Here is a 27607-nt window from a genome sequence, read left to right on the forward strand (position 1 = left end):
TTTTTTTTTCTTTTTTTTCTTTTTTTTGGCGGGGGGGTGGGTTATGATGTTGGTTTCTTTTGAGAGAGCAAAACAAACAAGGAAGTCACTATAACTAATCGACGGAGTGGACACGTACGGCGCCATCCATAGATACAATGTTTCGAAAAACAAAGATATAATTTCCCCCGGCATCCTCTTCTTGTCCTCAAAGTTTCTATCATTCCTTCCCCTCCATAAACACCAAAAGAGGCATGTATGCATCATTTTCCACACCGCAAAACTCTTTGGCCTGCCAGAGGACCACCAACAATCATACAGATCAACAACACATCTAGGCATATCCCAAAACGACTGAAAAAATAAAAAATAAAAAAAAAATTTTAAAAAAAAATTCCCAAATAGCGGAAGACACATCACAATGAACAAGGTGGTCTACAAACTTCCCATTCCTCTTACACATGCAACATTTGTTCATCACGACGACGCGCCGCCTCCTAAGATTATCCAAGGTGAGGATCTTGCCTAGAGCCGCCGACCACGAAAAACATTTGCCCTCGAAGGAGTCTGAATCCGCCATACACTCTTCCGAAGGAAGTAGGTACTTTCAGAATAAGAAGCCAGAGAGCAAGAGAGGGATTTGACCTTGAATATAACACTTGGAGAAAAGAGGCAAAGACAACTACCTCCGAATCATGTGCCGATCTAGAAAAGCTTACGTTCTATTGGTTTGAGCCGCCCAAAAACTCCAAATTAGCTGCAATAGAGGCATCCTTCGCACAAGCGAGAGAATATAAAACTGGTAAAGCTTCCTTTAGATCCACTTCCCCACTCCACTGGTCATGCCAAAAGCTGATTCTAGAACCATCCCCCACCTCAAATTTGGTAAAACTGGAAAGTTTTTCCCACTCTTTCTTGATATTCTTCCACAACCCCACCTCAAAGGCTCATGTGGGCCCAAGTGAGCACCATCCTCCGTATAAACCACCATATTTGGATTCCATGGCTACTCCCCACCAAACCTCTCTCTCAAGCCCATAGTGCCACAACCATTTACCAGAGCGCAATTAAACACCATCAAATTCCTAATAGCTAACCCTCCCTCAAAGATCAGTAAACAAGCCTTGGACCAACTCACCAGGTGATATTGGAACTCTTCACCTAACCCACCCCACAAGAAATCACACTAGATCTTCTCAATGCGGTTAGCAACACTCACCGGAAGAGGGAAGAGAGACATGTAATACATAGGCATATTAGCAAGGCTACTCTTAATGAGGGTAACCATGACATCCTTGGACAAATACATCATTTTCCGACTAGCCAACCAATATTCCAGCTTCTCAATAACGCCGTCCCATGTATGCTTAGCCTTTTAGAGTGGAAACCCCACACCCTAGAATTCGGGCCAACGTTCCCACCTGAGTGGCATTCGATAGTATTTGCAATTTTGCACTTCTTATTACATAATTTGTTATGACTGGATGCCTGTTGTCTTAAATGGTTTGTGAATAAGTATCTATTGTTTTCTCTATCATGCATTTAAATAATAAATGTCTATCAATGTGCTTTTACAGGATCCCCTTTGACAGACAATCACCTCAGGTGAGTTATTTCTTTGATGCTTTTGCCCATCTAGTGGCATGTTCTTTTACTATAGATGCGTTAGGAAATTGCTTCAGTGAAGTGAATTGTTTTTTGGTTTGATGGCAGAAATGAGATAGGAAGTCTAAAAATATTTTGCTGGAAATAATTTCAGTTAGAAATTGGCAGTTTTAAGCATCACTAGAAACCTCTAGTGGTCAAAAAGCAATGGAACACTCACCGGGAGCTTTTGGCCAAAAGAAAGAACACGGAAAAATGTCTTATTGATTAACAAAAAGCTTGTGTGAATTTGAAAATATGGAGACATCTTATACATGTGCTTGAATCTAAAAAGACCTATACCTGAATCTTTGAAAATTATATAATTTTTAAAAAAATAAAATAAACACTAGGGTATTTTGGGAATTTTTGCAGGATTTAACAGCAAATCCTAATAGAGTACCCTTAAATGAGATGTTTGGAAACTTGGATACTCCAGTTTGAGACGTTTGCTAGTTCAGTACCCTTCTCTCAAAACGGCGTATAATTCAAAACCCTTTTGTGAAGTTATCCCTAAATAAAACTTAAAAAATTATATTATTTTATTTTTTTGAAAAGAAAAAAAGGGGTGGCTGCCAGGTTCCACCCCCAGAGGTGGCCGGGGTGGTGCGCGGCCACCCCTAGATGCATTTCGGGGTGGCCGCACGCCACCCCCAGACAGGTTGCTGCCTAATCGGCAACCACCCCTTTTCTATTTTCAAATTTTTATTTTTTTAATCGATTTATATTTTTTTATTATGATCAACACATGTTACCATCTTTTTTTTTTATATAAGTAATAGGAATTTCATTAAAAAAGCATAAGGCGCCCCTTAGTACACAGGGAGTATACAAAGGAAGAACCCAGTTAGCCCATAATGCAGAACCCAACATGACCTTCAAAAACCCCAAAACCCAACAACACCCAAAACCCTCAAGAGCCCCAAAACCCAAAACAGTACAAGCCCCCATTAAACACCCAAATAACAACAAAACCCTAATGAAACCCAAAACCCAGCTACAGAAAAAGCCCCCAAAAAAATCCAACCCACAAAAACAGAGAAAAAAAAAAAAAAAAAAACCCGCAGACACGGTGGCGCGTGGACCCACGCGCGCCGGCGCCGAAGAGAAACCGCCGTAAAACCCACAGAAGTCGCGGAAAGTGCCGGTGAGGCCGCCGGAGGTGCGCTTGCGCGTTGAAGAAGACCCAAACTCCGCAGATCTAACACCCAAGCTTCAGAAAAACGCCCACGGCCACGCACTCCGGCTCCGGCGCGTGGCAGTCACCCGCAGCTGCAACGGCGGCGGGGAAAAGCCGGACCACGACGGAGAACCCTCCAGAGAAGCACGAGCACGTGGGTGAGGACCCAAGCACTGTAGATCTACTACCCAAGGAGCAAAAGAACCCATCAACCATACACAACGGCGCGACGGCCAGCAACAAAACAACGAATAAGACTGGAGCAGGCCGGCAGTCCTCTGGCGGGACGCGAGAGCACCGGAGAAACCCAACCACCGTCGAACTACACCCAAGAAGAAGAGAAACCCCAAACTAAAAGACTGGAAAAAGAAAAGCACTAGGAGGAAGGGACCAGAAGAGGAGTAGGGAGGGAGGGAGGACCCTCCCTCCCTCAAGACGGTTTTCACTGGGAGGGAGACCTAAGGGTTTTTTCTGAGAGAGAGGAACACATGTTGCCATCTTATTGGCACTGACATGACACCTAATGAAATCTGTAAAAAATTTTAACGGAATTTGACTCTTTGGAGCTATTTGTAAATTAAGTCAATCACATGAATCTCTGAATTAATTTTGATACTAGAATGAGTGATTTGTAATTTAGGCTAACCACTAGATCAATGATGCAATTTTCCCTTATTATTTATCCTTTCAAATTTTGATAAAAATAACGATTTACAGCAACCTGTAAATCCTGTTGTTTTGGGAACTTTTTCCCAATTTGTTGACCAAAATGTTTTTTCCTTCTGTTTTTTAAACCTTTTTTTTTTCAACATTTTTTTTTATTATTATTATTATATACCTGTTTCAGGTTTCTCAGGATATGAACAAGACATATGCAGCCCTTTTTTCTCCGTTTTGGAATGAGATAATCAAAAGCTTGCGTGAGGAAGATTATATTAGTAAAAGGTAAATCATAGAGCAAAGCCATTTGCAAAAAGAAAGAAAAATGGGATTGCAATAATTTATTATGATTCTATTTACTGTTTGTTTTGTGATTAGTATTTATATATCACTTCATCTTTTTAATGCTTCCAGGGAGATGGACTTACTCTGTATTCCTAGCAACACCGGAAGTCTAAGATTAGTTCAATGGCCTTTGTTTCTTCTCAGCAGTAAGGTGGATGTTACCTGGAATATTATTGGTGATAGACTCTTCTGGTATACTGTAATACCATGTCTGCTGAATCACATTGTTTTTTCCAGATCTTGTTGGCTATGGATTTGGCCTTGGACTGCAAAGATACACAGGCAGATCTTTGGAATAGAATATGTAGGGACGAATACATGGCATATGCAGTTCAGGAGTGCTACTACAGTATTGAAAAAATTTTACATTCCCTGGTTGACGGTGAAGGGAGGCTTTGGTATGAATCCCTATGTCCCATTGTTATTACTATGAATTCGTTTGTGTGTCAACTTTAAAAGTTCAACTAATTCTTATTAGATTTTTGTATGTCTCGTATAATTATGTGTATGTACAGTTGATTATTTATTTTTGTGCTTTATTGGTAACCTCCATTATGATAGGGTTGAAAGGATCTACCGTGAGATTAACAACAGTATATCAGAGGGTTCACTTGTTTTAACCTTATCTCTTGGGAACCTTCCAGTGGTGCTTTCAAGATTTACTGCATTGACTGGGCTCCTGGTATGTGTTCTGTTAACTACGTGCATCATTTAACTTGCTGGAATTTATACTGCTGGGGTCGATGTTAATATATGAGTGATATTTAACCCCTTGGCTGTGAATGAAGTGAAGCTTATTTTTTTTGGCTAATTTTTTTTTCTTCCTTTTGTTTTCTGGTTAATTATGTATTATGAATGAATTTTCAATTTCCCTTCCTAACAAAAGATTATCAATTGCAGTTTATATAGTTACTACCTCAGATCTAGATCCATTATTGAGTAATTTTAAGCCAAGATTACATATGTATCTCTCATCACCGTCAGGATATTGTCTCACACACCTGTCCAATGTGCCTGTTTCTTGTATACTGCAGACATGTGGTGCTTTGGATTTTTTTGAATCTTGACTTATATTATGGTAATTTGTTTATTCCTGGAATCGCCATAGTTCATATGATCCAAACTTTGGTCAGTAGTAGTCCGGTACAGCAGTATACCTGGAAATATCATTGTCCTTCTCCCACTTATTGGTCCTTTTGAGAGGCATTATGGAGATTATTATATTGAAACCATGTAGAAAACGAGCGTTTTTTTCCTTCTCTTATTTTTTTTTTGAGGGGGGGTTTGCACTTAAATTAAGTTGTTCCACATAGAAGCTTATTGTTTACCTATCTATTTAAGCTACAAATAAGCCTTCTCAAGATGGTGCAATCGAGATGCAACCATTGCAGTCAAGAAGGGCATGCCATCGAATGATGTTTCAAACTTCATGGGTATCTTACTGCATTTCTGGATGATTTGTGTCGCATTCCATAAATGTTGGACGTGGTTTTGGCAAAGTTTTTAGGGTCGAAATACAGGACGTCTGTCTATTGTTTGCCAATGTAGGATGTTATGGTGATTGCTTGTTATTATATTAACAAGTGATTTGCGTCAGATGCGGGACGGAACTCCTGAACGTGAAAAAGGTGCTGCAAAAGCTGTTTACGATCTGCATGAAGTTGTTACACATGAGTTGCTTTCTCCAGATTTAAGGTATATGATTGGCCACATGATGCTGAAGATATATAGAACGATAACTTGTGAAATTGTTGTATTTATTTATATTTTGATGCTCTAGGGAGCAGTTTGATACATGGAACATTGTGGCAAGAGCAAGAAATGAAGGGCGCCTTTTTTCTAGGATAGAATGGCCCAAGGACCCAGAAATTGTAAGCATTTCTGGAAGCTCCTTTTTTACAATTTTTACAACCTCTTTTGCTATGTAGTTTGCTTTACAAAGGGAGTTTTATCCTGTTTGTTGTCACAGGTGGAGCAAGTAAAGCGGTTGCACCTTCTTCTCACTGTAAAGGACACTGCAGCTAACGTTCCAAAGAATCTTGAAGCAAGAAGAAGATTAGAGTTCTTTACGAATTCATTATTTATGGACATGCCTCCGGCAAAGCCAGTCAGTGAAATGTTACCCTTCAGGTACTTGTATCTAGGAGGAGGTGATTTTCCTTTTTAGTGTTGACCATGGCATTTTAATTTTGTTTTGTTTGTTTTGTTTGAGAATAGTGTCTTCACCCCATACTACAGTGAGACTGTACTCTATAGTTCCTCTGAATTGCGTGCTGAAAATGAAGATGGAATATCTATTCTTTTCTATCTTCAGAAGATTTTTCCAGGTCACTCTCTCTCTCTCTCTCTCATAAGCAATCTTTCTCAATATATGGGTATTCCTGAAAAAGAAAAAGAAGTACAAACCATAGTGTCAAATTCAAATATTAATGAATGCGAAAGGGGTTAATTAAAAACCTGGACAATGATGACCTAAGCCTAATGAGCACCAGCTCAAATATTACCTCCTTCCATTGTGAGAACAAGATGGAGGGTAAGGTCTTAAGCTCGTGGCCCACTGTGTCCATGTGTAATCTTCCTATTATTAAAGAAAAATTAAGAATAATGTCTTGAGAAAACCTAATTAGAGCACAGCAATAATTTACTCTTCCCCCTTGCTCAAATCAGAATGCACTAATCTCAAAGTGATAAACTCCTCCAACTACCAAGTTTCCTGCTCCAGCAGGCTTACAAATTGATAATGAAAAAGATTACCCAGAAAGCAACAGTAAGAGAAAACTACAGATTAGAAAGCTTTCTCCATCCCTTGCATGTAGCACTATCCTAATTCTCAAATGTATGAATTCAACTTAAAAGCCGTTATCCACACTGTAAATGAAATAGAAGATCACAGAAGAGAGAAACAATATCTTATTCTGGCCCTCACAATTCATTACTATTTATAGGATAAATTACACTATTCTAGAATAGGTACACCTTAGAGGGACACCTTATAAGGACAGCTACAATAGGGCCGCCTCATATGGACACCTCACACATCTTCTAGACTAGGGACACCCATCCCTTTCCTTTCTTTCTTTCTCCCTCAAGCTAGAGCATATATATAACTCCAACTTGAAACAAGTGAACTCTACGGCGCAAAGACTATGTAAACACATCATCAAATTGGTTTCCCAACTTCACAAATGATGTGGATATTTATCCACAATATCTTTTCTTGAATGTAATGTTAATTAACCTCCATCTGTTTGGTCCTTTCATGAAATACATGATTAGAGACTATGCAAAGCAACTTCATTATCAGAAAACAGTGGGATAGGAGTAGGAGCTAGAAAACCAATTTCCTAAGAAAAATATTTTAACCATGTTAGTTCACTTGCAGTATGAGCCATTGCTCAATGCTTCTGCACTAATTCATGCCACCATGTGTCTCTTTCTTTCTTTCTTTTTTTCCCATGTGACCAGAATACCCCCAAAGAACATACTGTACCCTGTGATAGATCTTATATTTGAGGGAGAACCTACCCAATCTGCATCAGTAGACCTACCCCGAGATGCCCATTTTGCTTATTGTCAAGATTAGTGTTTTTGACAAAAGAGAGGCTCAGGATCTATACATTTCTAGCCGTCAAAATCCTTTGATATATATAGGAACAAATACAATATTCTGGAATATGGACACCTCACTGTAGGACAACTCATAGGGACGCCTTATCACCTTCTAAAATAGGGATATTTATCCCCTTCTTTCTAACACTCCCTTTCACACTGGAGTATATATATCATGAACTCTGAGTGATACAATGACTTTGTAAACACAACTGGAAGTTGTTTGTCAGGTTGAAATACCACCAAACTGGTGGAAAAGCAAAAGAACTGGTCAAGAATACTGCAGAACCTGCCAAAAAAGCACCTAATCGGTCAACAGAATGAGTTGAACAAGCCAAATAACACAATAAACTGGCTGAGAAACCACGAAACTAGCCGAAATATCAATAAACCAGCTGAAAACACAACAAAGCTGCTGAACTTCACCACACCTACCAAAAAACAAACTGATCCGATCTAAAACTCACAGAATCATCTGAAATACAAACTAAACCGGATGAAAGCATGTCTGAACCGGCCACAACAGTATTGAACCGGCCGAAATATCACCAAATCAGTATCAAAACACAACAAAGCTTGCAGAAAAACCGCCTGAATCGGCTAAAACTGGTCAAAACTTACTGTTAAACATTGAAACCGCCCGAAAGCTCACCAGAAAATTGTAAAACCACTGGAATCTTGTCGAATACACTGAAACCAGCCAAGGCTTGCCGGAATTTCACAGGTTGGGTGACATCAGGTCACCTTGTCTCAGTCTCCTTCCGCCAGAAAAGAACCTTCAAATGCCCCCTAAGACTACCTTGTTTTTATCCTAATTCTCAAATGTATGAATTCAACTTAAAAGCCGTTATCCACACTGTAAATGAAATAGAAGATCACAGAAGAGAGAAACAGTATCTTATTCTGGCCCTCACAATTCATTACTATTTATAGGATTAATTACACTATTCTAGAATAGGTACACTTTAGAGGGACCCCTTATAAGGACAGCTACAATAGGGCCGCCTCATATGATTGGTTGGGTAAGGATTATACAACCTCTGATACCATGTAAATGAAATAGAAAATCACAAAAGAGAGGACCCATATCATGTTCTGGCCAATTATGGTATTCTAGAATAGGTACACCTCGTGGGGACGGCTATAGTAGGGCCACCTCATACATCTTCTAGAATAGAGACGCCTGTCCCTTTGCTTTCTTACACACAAAAAAAAATGAAAACTTACTAGAGCTCCTATAGACATATGCTCTCCCCAACCATGTGGCATCAGATAAAAAAATTCTGATCTCCTCTTTAATGGTCCCCCAATCTTATAATATTTTTTTCAATAAATACTGGAAAACAATAGAATGCTTTTTAAAGGGCTATTACTCGGTGCTGGTCCCAGGTCCCACTTAAGCGGGTCCTGGGAGAGGTGGCTTGGAACATAAGCTTAACCTATGCAAGGACTTATGTTTTCTTGGTTTTCCTTGATGAATACAGTCCTGCCCTGCAGCATTTTTGCATAAAGGGGCCGCTCTTAACACTCAACCTGTCCACTTTCCCTTGGCAGCCTGAGACTTTTTACCATTGCACCAGACAATGACCCCTCATGAATGCTTTCAAATATTTCACACACACGCATAACTATCAGAAACAGAAGAGGAATAGACACGGGGGTTCATTTTCTTTTTCTTAACGGGTGATATCTGCCCTTTTTTGTGATATGTGGCTGTGATTTTGTTTTCTATTTAGATGAATGGACGAATTTTTTGGAGCGGATGGGCCGAGAGGATACAGGAGATTTGGAACTAAGTGATTCTTTGGACCTTCGGTTTTGGGCATCTTATCGAGGGCAGACTCTAGCCAGGACTGGTTAGAATAACTTGATGATATGCCAGATTCTCCATTATTTTTAGATGCATTCAGGAACTTAGGATATTTATACTGTTATTTATGTGTTATTGTTTATAGTGAGTTGGATGCGATCTTAATGGATTTTTTTTTTTTTTTTTTTCATTTTATGTTTAATTTTCCTTGAAATGCAGTGCGCGGTATGATGTATTATAGAAGGGCTTTAATGCTGCAAAGTTATTTGGAAAGGAGATCATTGGGAGGTATTTGGTTTTAGGCCTTTTTTAACGTCACCAGTCTTCTATTTTAGGGCCTGGATATATCCTCACATTTTGTCTTTACTCTGTAGTGGGTGATTATTCTCAAATGGAATTCCCCACAGCCCAAGGTTTTGAGTTGTCTCGTGAATCACGGGCACAAGCAGATTTGAAGTTTACCTATGTGGTGTCATGCCAAATTTATGGTCAACAAAAGCAAAGGAAGGCGCAACAGGCGGCTGATATTGCTCTTTTGTTGCAGAGGTATAATTATTATTTTTATTATCATTCATCTATTGAACTACCTTTTCTAGTTGTGTTGAGTGTTTACACTTTCGTGTCCTTAGAATCCAAATTCGTATAGTCATTCTTTATTTATCTTAATATAATGTAAATTACCTAGAGGTCATGCTCCAGGTTATGAATGTTTAGTAGAGTGGCATTTACAATGCTAGGTAGGTTATTGCATGGGTGCTGAGTAGCTTGGTCTCATGTTATTTGGGCATTAGTAGATGGCTACATACAAGTGTAATCTTGTAATTAAGGAGTATGCCAAAGGCTTGTAGCTTTGGTGGAAAGCAACTTCTCAATAGTTTATGGATGCGGTTCCTTGTTATATGACCAGCCTTCTGCCATTTTCATCTATAGATTCTTTTTCAGGGTTAAGGAGGGTTGTAAAGCATTATGAGTTCGTTTGGTTGAGTTTGAACTGCACCTCTGTTGATGCAAATTTTCTTAACTGCCAACTTCCTTGTCAAAGGTTATATGCACTCCCCTCTCCTGTTACAGATGGTATTTAAGGAATTTGGGATCAACTCTTAGAGGATTGATGTCTGGTTTTTCGGTACCTTGATGCTTCGTACATCAATCAACTGAACTGAAACTTACATTATTGGTATAATCATAGTCTGGCTTAAAATTTATGTTTGATTATGGATAGACAACGGGAAGGTAGGAAGCCTGCTGGTGGTCAATCTGATTCTTATATTTCTTTTTATGCCTTTTTTCATGTGTACCAGTTATTGTGTCTGAACCCTCAGATTTTCATATGGCTTAGACCTTGATATTATTTGATTTCAGATATTGCTTGTAGATCTTTATGTCTCATAATAGATCTTGATAGGGTGTGTTGGAAGTTAAACAATAATGGCAATTTGATGTTTGGACCTTCTATGAGGCATTGATTGGGTTTAGTGGCGTGTACTGCATGTGTCAATGGAGTGATGAATCAGTTGATCATTTATTGTTCTTTTACAAAAGAGTTGTGGTTGGTTGTTGGTCTTCTCTTTATTTTCAGTTCATTGGGTGATACCTGAAAAGGTCATTGACTTGCTCTGATTTAACTGGAAAGTTTCAGGGACATTGTACTGATGTTATTTGGGATGCTGTTTCTCTTTGTCTAATGCAGTCTGTTTGTGGGGGGGGGGGATGTTTGATGTGGTTGGTGCTGAATGATCCTTTTAGCATATGTTTTGTGTGTGTGAAATGTTGTTCATGATGAATAATCTTTTCAATATACACTATGTTGCACATCCTATCATAATTGGCTAGAATGTTGGCCATTTATCTCAGAGTTGTGCCAAGCTTATCCATACAGCAGACTGTTGAATCTAAGTATGACTCTTCACTGAAAAATTAATATGCTATGCAATGGAGAACACTAGTCATTCTGTCATTTAATGAGCTTTCTTTATCTTTGACTTCGTATTACTTGATATATATTCTTTTGTTATTAGAAATGAAGCACTCCGAGTTGCTTTCATACATGAAGAGGAGGGTGCTGCAGCAGAAAAGGAATTTTATTCAAAGCTTGTCAAAGCTGATATACATGGAAAAGATCAGGTAATCAATTATTTTTGTCAAACCTGTTCTTTCTTCATAGATCTTTATTTCCTTTCTAGGATTGATTTCTGATTATGCATCTCCCCATATGCTTCCAATTTCATTTTCTCAAAGCAAAATAGTGACAACTCTTGTAGCTTAACGGTTAAACTGGCTGTTTGAGTTTAGCTTGCTATTGATGGAAACAATCTAATATGTTTTTCTCTAGTGCTAAGAAGTAGATAGCACTTGCTACTTTACAAGCCAATATGCTTCTTTGTATCAGATTCTCTCTGTGTTCTTTTTTTTTTTTTTCTTGCCCTTTTTTGTTAATTTTACGTACAGACACTTAGAGCATCTCCAGCGGATGCTCTAAATGGCTCATATTAGCCATATTTAGCTAATATGAACAGTTTTTCTTCTCGAACAGATTAGCTTAAGAGGAAGTAAAATACATTTTGGGCTACACTAAATTGCAACTCTTGCTATTTACTATAGCACAATGCTCGGCTTTTTTAATCTTTTCTCTCTCTTCTCTCTCCCTCAACGGCTTGGTTCGGCACGGCCTTATCATTCTCTTACTCCTGGACCACCTGGGGCCTCTTGTTGATCTGCTTGGCCAGGTCCACTTGGCTCATCTTCTTCTCCAGCCGTGGGGCTCAGCTTGGCTCACAGATCGCCGCACCACAAGCAGGCCGATGGGCAACCCATATCACTGCACCACTACCGCAACCTAGATCGCCGCACCACAACATGCAACCTCCACTGCTGCAACCTAGACGAAGCCGAAGTCAAATACTGCCTTAAGAGAAGCCCAAGCTCAAATTCAATGAGAGAGGTGGTGTTAAGGAAAATAATAAAAGAAAAAAACTGAAAAATAATATTTAAATGAAATAGAAAATATATTAAGAGTTTGTATTGAAAAAAGAGTAGGTAAAATAAAGAAAAGTGCTTTTTGGATATGTATTTTACCTAACCTTGCTGGAGATGCTCTTAGTTCGAGTGTCTTAACAGTTGAGATGTGATGACAGTGTAAACAAATTTTGCCTTGCTTCGTATTTCTTTCATAGTTGTTGGTCAATAATCATGGCCCTTTCCATTTTCTGTTGCTCATATTGTGAGTTGGTCTTATCAATTATAATGTACTCTCTTGCTGTGTGCAATTTCTGTAGGAAAACTTGTGTCTTATAACATTGTACCTTTATAGTATTAAGGTTTCAATACAGCTTCTATTTTCTTGTGCTGTGTCTATAATTTGAATTAGCTTAATTATGGTATTGAGTAAAATGTGCAATTTCAGTATTTTGACATTAAAACGTTATGCTTTGGTTCCTATGTTTTACATTGTATTTGCATCTTAGTCCTAGAAGCAGTGCCTTTTTACAGTTGAAATTTTCAGTTATAGTCTCAGCATTTCTTGCTTCTTTGTTTTTTTTCCTCCTCTTAGTTTTAGATTAATGGGTCATTGTGGCTGTAATGATCCTTATTTGGGGGATTGTGGCCTAAATAAATGAAATTTGTTCTCTATTAATTACCTTATGCCTACAATTGAAGAGCCTCCGCTGTGTTTAATTTAAGGAGCTTATATTATAGGTGACAGATGAATTCTTTATCCTAGTGTTTCCTTTAGTTGTTGTAGTTTGCATTATGCTTTGTGATATTGTGATATAACGTCTTAAAGAATAACGTTTCTGGTTCATTAACTTCTTGTTTCTTTTTGGAACTTCACGTATGCATAGTTTTATTTGAAAATTCGTTTCTTGTTCCTGACTTGGTTTTTTCTCTTTCAGCATTTTATCCTTCAGAAGCACCCCCGCCCCTCTTTTCATTTTTTCTTTTGTGCTGAGCTGTGGTTTGCTAATGATAATATGTAGGAAATATTCTCCATCAAATTACCTGGTGACCCAAAGCTTGGAGAAGGGAAGCCTGAAAACCAAAACCATGCTATTATCTTCACTCGAGGGGAAGCTGTTCAAACAATCGACATGAATCAGGTTATATACCTCTTTTGGTTAGATGGCTACCTTTCCTTGTTCTTATTGGATTTTTGTTACTTCTTTTAATTTCAAAAACCAATTTGATGTGAATTCAATTCTGGTGGCTGTCCTTTAGCTATTTGAAAGCTTGAGATCGATTTTCAGTTATTTAACACTGTCCCACAGATTATATTTATTTTTTCTTGTAGGGTCTATTGGCAGATACTTATGGCATAAACTTATTTCTACACCATTAGATATATTATTTATTGTTCCAGAATTATTATTATTATTTTTTTTTTTTTTGAGATTTGAACTAAACATTTATAAACCAAACACTCCAAAAAGAACACTCCAGAAAAAACTGGATGAAAGAACCAACTAGTTAGGGACAGACCCCCTAACTAAGAACAACAAAACACAAAACAACTGCTGCACAAAGGCAACAGAGAATACAAGAAATCATGGACAAAACCCCTCAACCATCAGCAAAACAGCAAGAAAACAATTGCTGTACCAAACAAAGAAGCAGCCCCAAGAAAACTAATAACCAATGAGGCCCTGCAGATTCCAGTTATAAGCAAGAGCAAGATTCTTTCCAATGCTTTGATCCCATAGCCAGGAGCTTAGAACCAACTTGCCTTTTGACTTGGCTCACTATAGCTTCCTCCGTTCTAGGAGTGTTGCCATGCAGAAGGGCATTTCTCTGCCACCATAAGTGGTACACAACTGCAGCAAGGCTTAACTTGCAAGCATTAGCTTTCAAGCTTGTACCTTGCAAATCTTTAACAAACCACCAGATCACCTCTTCCCAGTCTACAGGGGGATTCAGAATGAGACAAATAGACATCAATGCCCGCCATATCCGTCTACTAAAACTACAAGCAAAGAAAAGATGTCCCCTGCTTTCTTGGCAGCCATAGCAAAACATGCAAACACTAGGACCAGAAAAACCCCAAGAACACATCTTCTCCTTTGTAACTAGAGCATCCCTTAGAGCCAACCATAGGATAAAAGCATGCTTAGGAATAGCTTTGGGCAAACCACCCCACTTTGTGCCAATCCAGAGCAGGAAGTTTCACCCTAAGTTGATCCCAATTTTCTGCACAAGAGTAGACCCCTTTGCTGCCTTTCCAAACAGGAAGATCTTCTCCACCAATAGCAACCTCCGACAGGCTGCTTTGAATCTCTACAAGGTTGTCCGAGCAAGGACTTGGTCAATTCCATTCACCATTCCTAATAATGGAAGAGAGCTTAGGACCAATATCTCTTCCAGCATCACAAACAGTTCAGTAGCCATACCGATCAAGAAGATACCCTGCTGGATGCCAAGAATCAAACCATAGGAAAATTTTCCTGCCGTCCCCAACTTTGAAACTAAGGAAGTTACTGTTAACTAGCATACGGCCTGCTTTTGACTTCTATATGGTTTTACATTAGGGTTTCTAAACAGTATGGGAACCTTGAATAGTTTCTTGGAAACGGCTTCTTGTTTCAATATGTATAGCAAATAATGATATAGATATGACCTGTACATAGTAACGCCCTTCTTTTCTTGCGTAGGATAATTACCTTGAAGAGGCAATGAAAATGAGAAATCTTCTTGAGGAATTTCATGGAAATCATGGCATTCGACCGCCAACTATACTTGGTGTAAGGGAGAATGTTTTTACAGGAAGGTTTGTGTGCTATTCATTAAAACAAAGCCAACTTTGGTTTTTGTTTCCATGGTGATCTTTATTAGCCCTTACATGTTGGATATATCAATGCAGTGTCTCATCATTAGCTTGGTTCATGTCCAACCAAGAGACTAGCTTTGTAACCTTGGGGCAGCGTGTTTTAGCAAGTCCGCTCAAGTGAGTCATCTTCTTGTAAGAAAGTGATTGAGTTGACTTATGGATCAATTTATCAAGATTCTGTTGTTAACTTCCTAGCTGCCTTTCGTTTTTAAAACATGTTGGAAGAAGTGGAGAAAATTTGAATGGCACTAGTATAGAAAGTGTTGGTCAGGAATTTTCGTAAAAAAAATTGACATGCTATATGGAATATAAATAAATTTTATTATGGCGTTCTAAAATATTGCAGAGTCCGCATGCATTATGGACATCCAGATGTGTTTGATCGAATATTTCACATAACTAGAGGAGGCATCAGTAAGGCATCGCGTGTTATCAATATAAGTGAGGATATATATGCAGGTAAGCATGAGGGAGTCCAATGATTTGCTTCTTGTTTCAATATCTCATTTCAGTGTTACTAACAAGTTACCTTATGCTAATTTTTATATAACATGATATCCATTCTGGATTTTATATTAAAGTGTTGGCCAATTTATATTATTTTCTTTACTTCAACTTTGTTTAGTGTAGTTTTTTAAAAAATAAAATAAAAAGAAAAAATTACTCTTTTTGTTAAGTAATTAATCACTTTGCTAAGAAGAGGAGAATGCTACAATACGTAAATATGCTAGACAGCCCCTAAAAACTTACAAATTACATATTACATTCTAAAGTTTAAAAGATCAATAAATTCTACTAAAGTAGTGGAATGAACACTGCCTAAGGCAGATATCTAGTCATACAAAGTTCTTAGGAATAAAGATTTGATCATATTGCCGACAAGCAAACCAATATGGTTGTCGGAGTTAGAAGAGTCAGGTCCGACGGAAACATCTTCGTCTTCGAAGATGAAGATTTCATTGTCAAAAACGAAGAACTCTTCCTCTTTGACAAAAATGTAGTGGTAGTTCAGGGCCTAAAGTGTATTTTCCCCTTATTTTTTTAAAGGAAATATAGTGGCGCCTTCAGAGTCTTGAATAGAAGCAATGACATTTGTGTCACTTATCAGTTTATTTGCATTGTTTCATGCTCTATGATCCACTTTTGGTTGAGAGTTCTGTCTTCCTTTCCGGAAAATATGTTTTTTTGCCATTACTTGTTTGGTTTTAAATATGTTAGTTACAATTGTGAGTTTCTTTTAAACTATGCATCCAGAGAAATGCATACTTTTTTAATTTAATATGTAACATATGCTTGGAGATATATTTTCTGTGGTACATGATAATAGATGTATACACTGCTCCACCTCCATGGTGCCCAGATCCGGACCCTGGGCTGCCAGTTTTGTCTGCACCTTGTTCTGCCTAACCTTGTTTATCACTGAGCTTTCACTAAAGAAAGTAGTCTGAAATTGTGTCTTCTCCTTGCGATTTTCTTTGTTTGTGTTTAGAGGTTAGTATGGTTTACTTAAAGCGTCCTGTTGATTATTGATTCTATGAGATTATACAAGTTATAATTTATGTTGCAGGTTTCAACTCCACATTGAGGCAGGGTAACATAACACACCATGAATATATTCAGGTTTATTATGCTCATAAATCTGTGTCTGTTTTAAGTTGAACATCTTCTTTATGGTTGCTTGATAGCTGCATCTCATGTAGGTTGGAAAAGGAAGGGATGTTGGATTAAACCAGATTGCCCTCTTTGAAGGGAAGGTGGCAGGTGGAAATGGAGAGCAAGTCCTTAGCAGGGATATTTACAGGCTTGGACAACTGTTTGATTTCTTCCGAATGCTGTCATTCTTTTTCACAACCGTTGGGTATTATGTGTGCACAATGGTACTTTTTATTGTATATCCTGTTCTTGCATCATTATAGATAATTGGAATAACTTGTCTCTCGAATGGGCTGATGAGAATTTCCTTTTTAATGCAGATGACAGTACTCACAGTATACATATTTTTATATGGAAGAGTTTACCTGGTAATCTGACAAAGTTAATTTCCCTTCCTACACCATGTTTTTTCACTGATTTCTTTAGCGTCTCCACCTGAGTCTTACTCTTCCAAATTTTATAACATGATGATTATATCTGTTAAATTATTACTATCAAATTTCTAATCAAGCTTAGATGTAAAACTTGCTGATTGTCTACAAAATAATTTGTATAACTAGTTTGGTATAGAAGGATGGGAGTTTTTGCTGCATTGCTTGCAGCCTTGTTATGATTTAAATTGATGTTACAAAAATCGGGGTAGTTGAGCTTTATGGTACACTTGCTAAAGGTACCTTTGATAAAATTGTATTAGAACCTGTGGCCACTTGCAGTTGAATGAAAGAAAAATCCATTTTTTTGCTTAGAAATTTGACCTTGTTTGTAATTCATCATGTAGTCTAAGCATTAGATGAGCTTTGGATTCATAGTTTGAAATCTTTTTTCCTTGGATCTAGTTGCTTGAACCAAACAGTTTCAGGGAGTTATGTTAATGTTTTTATGATTCAATGACAATTATGTAATCCCCCCCACACCCCCCCTCCCAAAAAAAAAAATCAAATTCTCTAGAAATTGGGTCGTGATGCATGTAGATGGTGTTCTCGCCTGGATTTGTAGTACCACCATATTCAATGCTCTGTCCAAATCCATTCACCCAAGAAATGTGACCTAGCCCTTGATTTTAGGGAATCATAAATGAGTATAATGTCTCTTTGGATTTTGTTCTTCTTGTTCTTTATCTTCTTTCCCTCAGTGTGACAAGAACAAGTACTCACTGTCGGTGCTCTTGGATAGATTTTTCATCTCTTTGTGATTGCCCTGAGCACATCTTTCCACTAGATAACTTTTTTGTCAATCTGCTGCCAATTCCTTCAGGCTTTCTCTGGACTTGATGAATCAATCTCAAAGCAAGCAAAAATTTCGGGTAACACAGCACTAGATGCAGCTTTGAATGCTCAGTTCTTGGTTCAGATTGGAATTTTTACTGCAGTTCCGATGATAATGGGTTTTATACTTGAAATGGGATTGCTGAAGGTTAGTTTATATATTTCTTATCAGTGTAAAGCTTGGTACTTGGAATAATATAATGGCATTGCCTCCTGTATTGTATACAGTGTGGAACTTTTTAGGCTTTAGCAGGCTATATGTCCTTGATAAGTCTGTTTTGTCGTCTTCTTTTTTTTTTTGGATGTTCTATTAATATGATTTTCTTGTTATTTTTATCTTTTCAATAAATGTATTTCCATAGTACATAACCTTTTGTAGTGCTAATCCTTTAGTCTTACCTAAATATTTGCAGGCTGTTTTCAGTTTTATTACAATGCAACTTCAGTTGTGTTCTGTCTTCTTCACATTTTCATTGGGAACAAGAACTCATTATTTTGGACGTACCATTCTCCATGGAGGTGCAAAAGTATGTCAACATACTTTTCTGATTTGTCTTTTTTATTTTTTATGGTTTATTTGTTTGGCAATTGAAAGATTGATTCGCATTATTCATTTTCTCCAACAGTACCGAGCAACTGGTAGAGGCTTTGTTGTCCAACACATCAAGTTTGCTGAAAATTACAGGCTTTATTCAAGAAGTCATTTCATCAAAGCGTGAGTGATATTTGCTAACAAAGGACATATGATTTTTCTTTATGGGAGAGGGGTGGGGGTTGATTTTGTTTATTTGGATCAATTTAAGGGGTTTTTTTTGTCCTCTTCTCAAACTTATGATGCTGATTTTTTGCAGGCTTGAGGTGGCACTGCTTCTTATAGTTTATATTGCATATGGGTACACAGATGGAGGTGCTGTTTCATTTGTTTTGCTAACTATAAGCAGTTGGTTCCTTGTCATTTCGTGGCTCTTTGCTCCTTATATCTTCAATCCCTCTGGTTTTGAGTGGCAAAAGTGAGTTCTTAGCTTTTTATTTACTTCCTGGAAATTATGTGTCTTTTCTTTTGTGGCATTTAAGTCCCTGCTCTTACTTTTTATATTATTTTGTAATAATCATACTGGCTTGTCATTCTTATAATCTTAATTTCCAATGTACAGGACTGTGGAGGATTTTGATGATTGGACTAGTTGGCTTCTGTATAAAGGTGGAGTAGGTGTGAAGGGAGAAAATAGCTGGGAATCTTGGTGGGATGAAGAACAGGTTTGTAACCAATACAAATATTTTCTTGCCTTTTTTTTAACTATTGCAATAGAGACAAAGTCAGTTCCACTTCATCTCTTGATGATAAGACAATATGATTATTGCTTTAATTATTTTTCCTTTAACAAATAAAATGTTTCATTATTTGGCAAACTTGTTATAACAATAGGATGATAAGCAGGCTAAATTTGCAATATATATTTTTTTGATAAGTAAATGAAATTTTATAAAAAGCGTAAGGCGCCCCTCTAAGTACACTGGAAGTATACACAAGGAAACACCTAAGAAAGCAAAGAAAAACGAACAAAAAAATCAGAGAAACTAATAGACACGGGTGACAAAAAGGCCTCCAATCAAAGATACAACATAAGAAAAAACGAAGCAACAATATCCTCCATGGAATTCTCCAAGTCTTCAAAACACCTAATATTTCTCTCCTTCCAAACACACCAAAGAATGCAAATAGGCACCATCTTCCAAACTGCAGCACTCCTTGACCTACCTACTTTCCACCAACAAGCAAATAAATCTAGAACTCTACTAGGCATAACCCAAGACCGACCAAACCGTGAAAAGACATGATTCCACAAAGTAGAAGCCACATCACAATGAAGAAGAAGGTGGTCTACAGTTTCCCCATCTCTTTTGCACAAATAGCATCTATCCACAATGATGATATTTCGCTTCCTGAGATTATTCGCTGTAAGAATCTTTCCAAGGGCTGCCGACCACGCGAAGAAAGCCGCCCTCGGAGGAGCTTGAGTCCTCCACACACTCTTTCAAGGGAAATGACTACCCTCACAACCAGCCAAGGAGCTGAAATAGGACTTCACCTTGAACACCCTTTTCTTAGAAGGGACCCACCTAAGCCTATCAGCACGATCTCTATTCACCGTGGCTAAATGCAACACATGATAGAAAGATGCAAATACACCCACTTCCCAGTCATGCACCTCTCTAACAAAACTCACATTCCATTGGATAGATCCGCCCAAAACCTCCATATTATCCGCAACAGAAGCATCCTTCATCCGAGCAATACCAAACAGAACAGGAAAAGCTTCCTTCAACACCCTATCCCCGCAATATATATATAACTTTTTTTTTTGCTTTTTCTTCCCATGTGGTGGAGATTGATCAGTTCTAAATTTTTGTTTTCTTTGTTCCTTTTTGTGGTTTGGATTGGCAATTGAGGTGGGGGCAGCCATAGAGCCAGACTCTTTTCTGTACAACTTTGTATGATGATAAAGGAGATTAATATTTGCTCTGAGCCATTTCCTTTGCCTGTTTGTTCTTTTCAATTCTGAAGAATACAGATTTTTTATTTTAGCTTAGATATGTGGGAAGCATTGTTCGAATTATAATGCCATCCATGCTTTTTGTATGTATGAATTATTATGCTACCAAATGGTCCCATGGACTTGTTTTACACTGGATTGGACGTTTTTCTGAGTAGCTCACTGATTTTCTGGTTTGTTTCTTGTGGTGACTCTTCTTATGTAGATGCATATACAAACACTGAGAGGTCGTATTTTGGAAACAATTTTGAGTTTGAGGTTCCTCATATTCCAATATGGCATCGTATACAAACTACATATGACAGGAAAGAATACATCATTTGCGGTACACTTCTTGTCCTTTATTCTGCATGCATAGCTCAGATATGCTCTGTATGTTATCCAAAAATAAATTGAACATATTCATAAATCTCCTCACTTCAAGTGTTACTGGTTTTCTAATTCTGTAGATAGGTGATGATTAATAAGCAGTCACCTATGTTCTCCCATCCATATAAGTAAGAAATTATGTTTTGGATACGTATTTTGTTTTGCCAGTTCCCTGTGGCATCTACTAACATAATTTTTAGTTGAAATTGCAATTAAAAGGCTATAATAATGGGCATGTTATTATATTTGGCACATCACAATTACTGATCTGACACTTGAAACCATTGAGAGATTTTTGCAAAATAAAAGAATGAAAAGAGTAGAACTATTGTGACATTTTATTGTTAGAAGTCTATTAAATAAGATTTAGGAATTATGTTAACGTGTTCCCATCTCGATTGTGATCTCAGAGATGAGTGTTTATTACCAAAGCGAGGAAACAGGGAAGCTTCTTGTAGTTGATTGAGATAAACATGTTTTGCAATCAAATTGTCATGAGAAGCTTGCGCGCCCGGCCCGCCCCCCCCCCCCCCCCCCCCCCCTGTGTTTTTAATGAATTTGAATTACTTATAAAAAAGCTCACGTATGTGTTGATCCTATCATAATAGGCTTCGCTTCATATGAGAATCTTGTGGCAAACTATTGCTAAATGCTTTCTTTAAAGATTAACAATTCATGCTTTCTTTTGGCTTTAGTTTTTTTCTACCAATAAATAAAACATAAATGATAAAGGAAGAAATGAAGAAAGATAGTTGCATATACTTGTACAGATATCACATTCTACGCTACTGATTCTAGTTTTACTAAAAGATTAATTCTCTTGATCTTAACAATTGCTTTTGTTCTCTAGCTTTATGGCTTCTCCTGGGCCGTACTGGTTGGCATTGTCATGATATTCAAGGTTTGTCTGGCTTCTTGCTTAAATTCTTTTCCCTATCCATCTTGGCTTGCTTATTTTTTCTTTGAATCTAATATTGTTTGTATCAATTTCTATTGTCTGGCAGGTCTTTACCTACAGCCCCAAACGATCAACCCACTTCCATTTAATGATGCGATTTATACAGGGAGTCACATCCTTGGGACTTGTTGCAGCCCTCACCCTTGTTATTGTGTTTACTACTCTGTCAATAGCAGACCTGTTTGCAAGCATCCTTGCATTTATTCCCACTGGATGGACCATACTATGTGTAAGTTTTCAGAATACAGGTTCTAATCAAATTTCATGAACACAAAACAATGTGCGATTTTGACAGTGGCTAAGTAGGCAAAACCATTACACCTTTTTGAGAGCAAAGTGATTAAAAATTTAGGAAATAGCTGAACACGCATTCTATAAACGATGTGACGGCCAGTGTAGTTGAATATAGCATTATTGGTCCAGCCAGCTATGACGTGATTAAGCTGTTCTTGACTTGTCACGTATTTTCAAATACAGAAAGTAATGCAAGTAGTTTAGGGTACTATGCATAGATAAAATGTTATGACCAGCAAACTGAATGATGGTGTCTTTGAGACTTCTCTCGGTTGCATGGACTTTAGTGGCTTTTAACAGGGTGAACTGCTTATTTGTTAAGAAGTCCTAGGGCAGATGCGTGAACTTTTATTAGAAGGCACAAATGAGCATAACCCAAGTACACAAGCAAGTACTTAATTGTTTTTAGCGATGATGTTTTATGCATTTGTTTGATTCTTGTTGGTTGTGCTGCTGAAACAGCTGGGAATCACTTGGAAGAAGGTAGTGAAGAAATTGGGGCTTTGGGAATCGGTGCGTGAATTTGCTAGGATGTATGATGCTGGGATGGGTATGCTTATTTTTGCCCCAGTCGCCGTGTTATCGTGGTTTCCATTCATTTCCACCTTCCAGTCTCGCCTTCTCTATAACCAAGCATTTAGCCGCGGGCTGGAGATCTCCATCATTCTTGCTGGAAACAAAGCTAATGTCGAAGCTCTGTGATTTTGTATATTTGAGATGACAATGACCCCTTGCTATATTTCTGACTTGCTCGGATCCGACATTGTTTGTGTTTATAGATGGTTGTAAAAAAATGTAGCGGTGGAAGCAACATTTCTATGTAGATCGAGGCGGTGGTTGGTGGGATATTTTTGAGTTCACTTTTTTGTAATTTAAAACAGGATGTAACATCACTCAACTTCGGGGGTTCTCTTTTTTGTGATGACTGCGGATTAGTAATTTTTTAGGGACGTTATTGAGTTCTCCCTCCCTCCCTCCCTCCCTCAGTGTGTTACAGGCCTACAATTTATTTACCATATCTAATAGGAATCTAATTCCTACACAATTAAGGTACATAAAATCCATAACGAACTTGGTGATTGCACAACATTTGAGCCTGCCATTCTAGGGTAGGTGTCAAACCTGTTTTAGCAAACCAAAACTCAGAATCAATGTGATTCAGCTTACAGGGAGTGCATAATTAGAGATAAAAGCGGATTGCTATATACCATAATGAAAAAAGGGAAAGTGATAAAAGGGGATTGCTATATACCATCTTTTTATTTTTTTAAAGTTGGTGTGACTTTTAAAATCGTTGTTGGATTTGAGATGGATCACTATTAGATTTTGATTCAATAGTAATTTTAAAATTTCATGTGAATGCTAAGATCTTATGATAAGCTAGGCTCATATACTCGGGTATTAAATTATTAATTAAATGATTAAATTTATCATTTTTTATCTATTGAAATTTTTATGATAAGTCATTATTTAACATATTATTAAAGCATATGTCCTAAATTTAAATCCTAACTCTACAATTTACCCATACATACCTACCTGTACAAACTGAAAACAATCATGAACCGAGAAATGACAAAAGCCAAGCTAACATTACTAATTTAGGTTAAACTTCTGTTTTTTGTGCCATAAAAAACTCATTGACATTTTTACCTTTGTCTAGTCGATGAGATATGATACATTACCACTTTAAGACACAACTCTTGACCACCTTTGTCTACGTGACAATTTTACTTTTACTTCTTTTTTTTTTCATTTTTTTTAGAGAAAAAAAAAATCCTAAAACTAGTTCAGGGATCATCTTGCCACATGAGTAAGGTGGTCAAGAGTTGTGTCTTAGGGTGACAAAATATCATGTAATTCTACATGTACATTAAGTGTTCATCAAAAAATGAGGTGGCATTTAAAATCATTATTGGACATGTGATTAATCAAATGATGATTTTGATCAAATTGTAATTTTAAAAGTCAACTTATTTTTTTATAGACATTTAATGTACCATTAGAATTATTCCAAAAAAAAATATCATATCTCTTTACATATTCGGTGATTTAGTTTTGACAAATTTTATTTTATTTTATTTTATTTTATTTTTTGTTAATATATGATTTCAGTCACTCATGACTCAACTATTTATCAATTCCTTGAGATTAACTTTTATAGGGATGTCTCATAAACAAGGTTCTTTGTGCCGTCCAATAAAAGAATGACACATCAACGTGGAACACAAACTGAGAAAAAAAAAAAATATATATATATATATATATATATATATATATATATATATATATATATATATATATATATATATATATATATATATATATATATATATATATATATATATATATGAATGAAAACACTGGATTATTTGCTATTGTCTTCCACAGTCATCTTCTAAACTCCAAAATCCTTTTTTTTTAGTTGAATCAAAAGCCTCTTTCCCCCAATTCTAACGCCACCTCCCTCTCCTCCACAGAAAGCCCAATACTTACTGCTTGGATTAAGTGCTTAATTCAATAATTTACCTCCTTATTGACATATGGGTGGTTCTTTAGAGCAAGTTTACGATAAGCCCTTTTGATTTTATCGTGAGTTGCAGAGGGAGACACCCCAAAACCTCATAAGGAGATTCGCTCTCAAAGAGGAAATACTAATTGTTTTCTACTTGAAATTCCAGAACCTGCAAATGGGGATCAAAGATTTGGTTTGATTTTGCAAAGAGAGAAGCGAAAGGTGCGGAAAAGATCTAAAGCAGAGTTGAGAGAAACAGGGGAGGGTGGTGTGTGGTGTAAGAGGCAGAGCCGATCTGTAACAGGTTTTCTGGGTTGATAAGAATTTTAGGTGTTGGGGATAAAATCCCACTCAACCCGATCCAAAGAGGAAATTCAAAAGTCAAATAGGTCCAAACAGATAAGAATAATGATCGGATAAGAATAATGATCATATCAGAAGTCTAAGAAGATATCCAATTAGAAGTCTAGTAAAGGATTAAAGTCCAATTAGAACTCGGACAGCAGTTCTAAATCAACAAGGAGCAGGAGTCCTAATCCAGGTTTGACTCCACCTCTATGCCTATAAATAGGCCCATACCCCAGGTATAAACTAAGTCTCAGAGTTTTTATGCATAGAGCATTATTTTCTCACAGAAGCTAACTTAGGCATCGGAGCGGGACCCCCGGAAGGGTCCCTAGGTTTTGTTGTTTTGCAGGGTTATTGAGAAGCGTGAAGAACATCAAAGGAACGTGCAGATTCATACCATACCGGAAACTGTACCAACAGTTTGGCGCCGTCTGTGAGAAACGATTATTCGTTCCTCCTAAAAGAAAAAGAAGATCCAGCATGGTGATGAACACACGTTCCGGAAGCCAGACCAATCGACAGCCCGTGGCCCCACAGGAACCGGCTATTCAGAATAATTTGCAGCCTCCACCGAACCCTCCCCCGGGGGGTGGAGATCAAGATCGCATAGCAGCGTTGGAAGCCCAGATTGAAGACTTAAATGCAGAATTGTTACGCATGAGGACGAGACAGCCCAATCCCAAGATGAACAGGGATGAGCGTGAGGAAGAAGATCACAATAGCAACATTAATCCTCGGAGGGAGGATGACCGCCAAGGAGATCTGAGCAGAATTATTGCCGAGCTGGAGAGAAGGTGCACGTACATGGAGATGGAAAGAAAGGACAAAAGCAGATCCGTAATGGTGGACAAGCTCCTAATGGGTACAGACTCACCCTTCACCAGACGGGTGGCAGAATATCAGCTTCCCGATAAGTTTAAGGTACCCCAAATTCTAAGTTATGCAGGAGACAGAGATCCCTTGGATCACCTAGAGAATTTCAAAGCTCATCTAGACCTTCACGGGACACCTGATGAAGTAGCATGTCGGGCCTTCCCTCTTACTCTTGCGGGGAATGCCCGAGACTGGTTCAGGAAGCTGCCCCCGAATTCTGTTGATCAGTTCAAAGAATTGTCCAAGATATTCCTAACGGAGTTCTTGGCTTTCCGGACAAGGAAGAAGCCTTCGGGATATTTGCTATCATTGCACCAGCAGGGCAATGAGAGTCTTAAGGAGTTTATGGCTCGGTTCAACCGAGAGAAGGCTACGGTCGAAGATCCGACCGAGGATATGATCTTTTCTGCCATTTATCAGGGAATTTCACCCGAGGAGCCTTTGATGAAGAAGTTGATCCGGAAGCAACCGAGTACCTTGCAGGGCCTCATGGATAAGGTAGAAGAATTCATCAATCAAGAAGAGACGCTGAAGTCTATGGCCAGTTCTAGACTACCCCGAGAGACAGCCCCAGAAAAGAAAAGGAAAGAATTCAAGAAAGCTGATTGGGAAGAGCAGAGGCAGGTAAAGAAGTTCAAAGATTACAACTTTACACCTCTCAATGCCGAGATATCAGAAGTCCTCATGGAGATCAAGAGAGATCCGGCGTTTCGGGAACCGCAAAAGATACCAGGTAATCCTCCTTATAGGAATGCAGGGAAGTATTGTGATTTCCATAAACAAGCAGGTCATTACACCGAGGGGTGCGTAACCCTAAGGTTGTTAATAGAAGAATTCATAAAGAATGGCAAGCTGGTTCGGTTCTTGGGAGAGCGACGGAACCATCAAGGAAATAACAGGCCTCGGAATCATCAGGACAATCAGCCCCGAGATCAACAGACACGGGATTACTATCCCCGAGACCGTCCTCAGCTGGACGAAAGGCATCAAGAGAATGCTCCCCGAGATGACATAGAAAGAAGAGAGGACCGAAGAAGCAGAAGCCCACAGCATAGAGAGCCGAGGCAACAGCAGTATCTGCCCGTGATCCCATAAAAAGGACTCTCAGGAATTTCAGGCTTGCTTTTATTTTTTAGCATTTATATTTGCAAAGAACTAGACTTTTATTTTTAATTCAAACTAGACAGAAAATTCCCCAGATTTTGGGAATAAGTATTTTCAGAATAAATGAATAAAGCTGACTTAAGCATCGGAGTGTTCCCGGTCTAGGGACGGGGAACCCGTTGATGTCGCTTCTTTTGCAGGCAAAAACTCTCGGATCAGTCCTAGCCGAGAGTCTCGGATCAGTCCTAGCCGAGAGTCTCGGATCAGTCCTAGCCGAGTATAAGAAGAAACTTCTCGGACCAGTCCTAGCCGAGAAGGAGCCTCTCGGATCAGTCCTAACCGAGAGCAAGAAGAAAAACTTCTCGGATCAGTCCTAGCCGAGAAGGAGCCTCTCGGATCAGTCCTAGCCGAGAGCAAGAAAAACTTCTCGGATCAGTCCTAGCCGAGAAGGAGCCTCTCGGATCAGTCCTAAGCCGAGAGCAAGAAAAACCTCTCGGATCAGTCCTAGCCGAGAGCAAGAAAAAACTTCTCGGATCAGTCCTAGCCGAGAAGGAGCCTCTTGGATCAGTCCTAGCCGAGAGCAAGAAGAAAACTCTCGGATCAGTCCTAGCCGAGAGTCTCGGATCAG

General features: G+C 38.2%; 1 protein-coding gene across 1 annotated transcript in view; it reads left to right on the forward strand.

The window, feature by feature from the left end:
- Nucleotides 1-23094, forward strand: part of LOC133875337 (callose synthase 10) — a 90641-nt gene extending 67547 nt beyond the window's left edge. Inside the window, exons 23-51 of the mRNA XM_062313441.1 lie at nucleotides 1557-1584; nucleotides 3651-3748; nucleotides 3878-3959; nucleotides 4046-4206; nucleotides 4370-4490; nucleotides 5406-5503; nucleotides 5589-5679; nucleotides 5778-5938; nucleotides 6026-6135; nucleotides 9154-9273; nucleotides 9447-9515; nucleotides 9602-9773; nucleotides 11246-11351; nucleotides 13205-13324; nucleotides 14870-14985; nucleotides 15079-15162; nucleotides 15392-15504; nucleotides 16613-16665; nucleotides 16746-16922; nucleotides 17019-17066; nucleotides 17953-18111; nucleotides 18377-18490; nucleotides 18590-18678; nucleotides 18815-18973; nucleotides 19118-19220; nucleotides 20724-20843; nucleotides 21738-21788; nucleotides 21892-22074; nucleotides 22602-23094. Of these exons, the coding sequence (XP_062169425.1) occupies nucleotides 1557-1584; nucleotides 3651-3748; nucleotides 3878-3959; nucleotides 4046-4206; nucleotides 4370-4490; nucleotides 5406-5503; nucleotides 5589-5679; nucleotides 5778-5938; nucleotides 6026-6135; nucleotides 9154-9273; nucleotides 9447-9515; nucleotides 9602-9773; nucleotides 11246-11351; nucleotides 13205-13324; nucleotides 14870-14985; nucleotides 15079-15162; nucleotides 15392-15504; nucleotides 16613-16665; nucleotides 16746-16922; nucleotides 17019-17066; nucleotides 17953-18111; nucleotides 18377-18490; nucleotides 18590-18678; nucleotides 18815-18973; nucleotides 19118-19220; nucleotides 20724-20843; nucleotides 21738-21788; nucleotides 21892-22074; nucleotides 22602-22841 (3346 nt within the window). The 3' untranslated portion in view covers nucleotides 22842-23094. The remainder of the gene's footprint in view (nucleotides 1-1556; nucleotides 1585-3650; nucleotides 3749-3877; nucleotides 3960-4045; nucleotides 4207-4369; nucleotides 4491-5405; nucleotides 5504-5588; nucleotides 5680-5777; nucleotides 5939-6025; nucleotides 6136-9153; nucleotides 9274-9446; nucleotides 9516-9601; nucleotides 9774-11245; nucleotides 11352-13204; nucleotides 13325-14869; nucleotides 14986-15078; nucleotides 15163-15391; nucleotides 15505-16612; nucleotides 16666-16745; nucleotides 16923-17018; nucleotides 17067-17952; nucleotides 18112-18376; nucleotides 18491-18589; nucleotides 18679-18814; nucleotides 18974-19117; nucleotides 19221-20723; nucleotides 20844-21737; nucleotides 21789-21891; nucleotides 22075-22601) is intronic.
- The last annotated feature ends 4513 nt before the right edge of the window (nucleotides 23095-27607 follow it).

Source organism: Alnus glutinosa, chromosome 8, assembly GCF_958979055.1.
Source record: "Alnus glutinosa chromosome 8, dhAlnGlut1.1, whole genome shotgun sequence".
Classification (NCBI taxonomy): domain Eukaryota; kingdom Viridiplantae; phylum Streptophyta; class Magnoliopsida; order Fagales; family Betulaceae; genus Alnus; species Alnus glutinosa.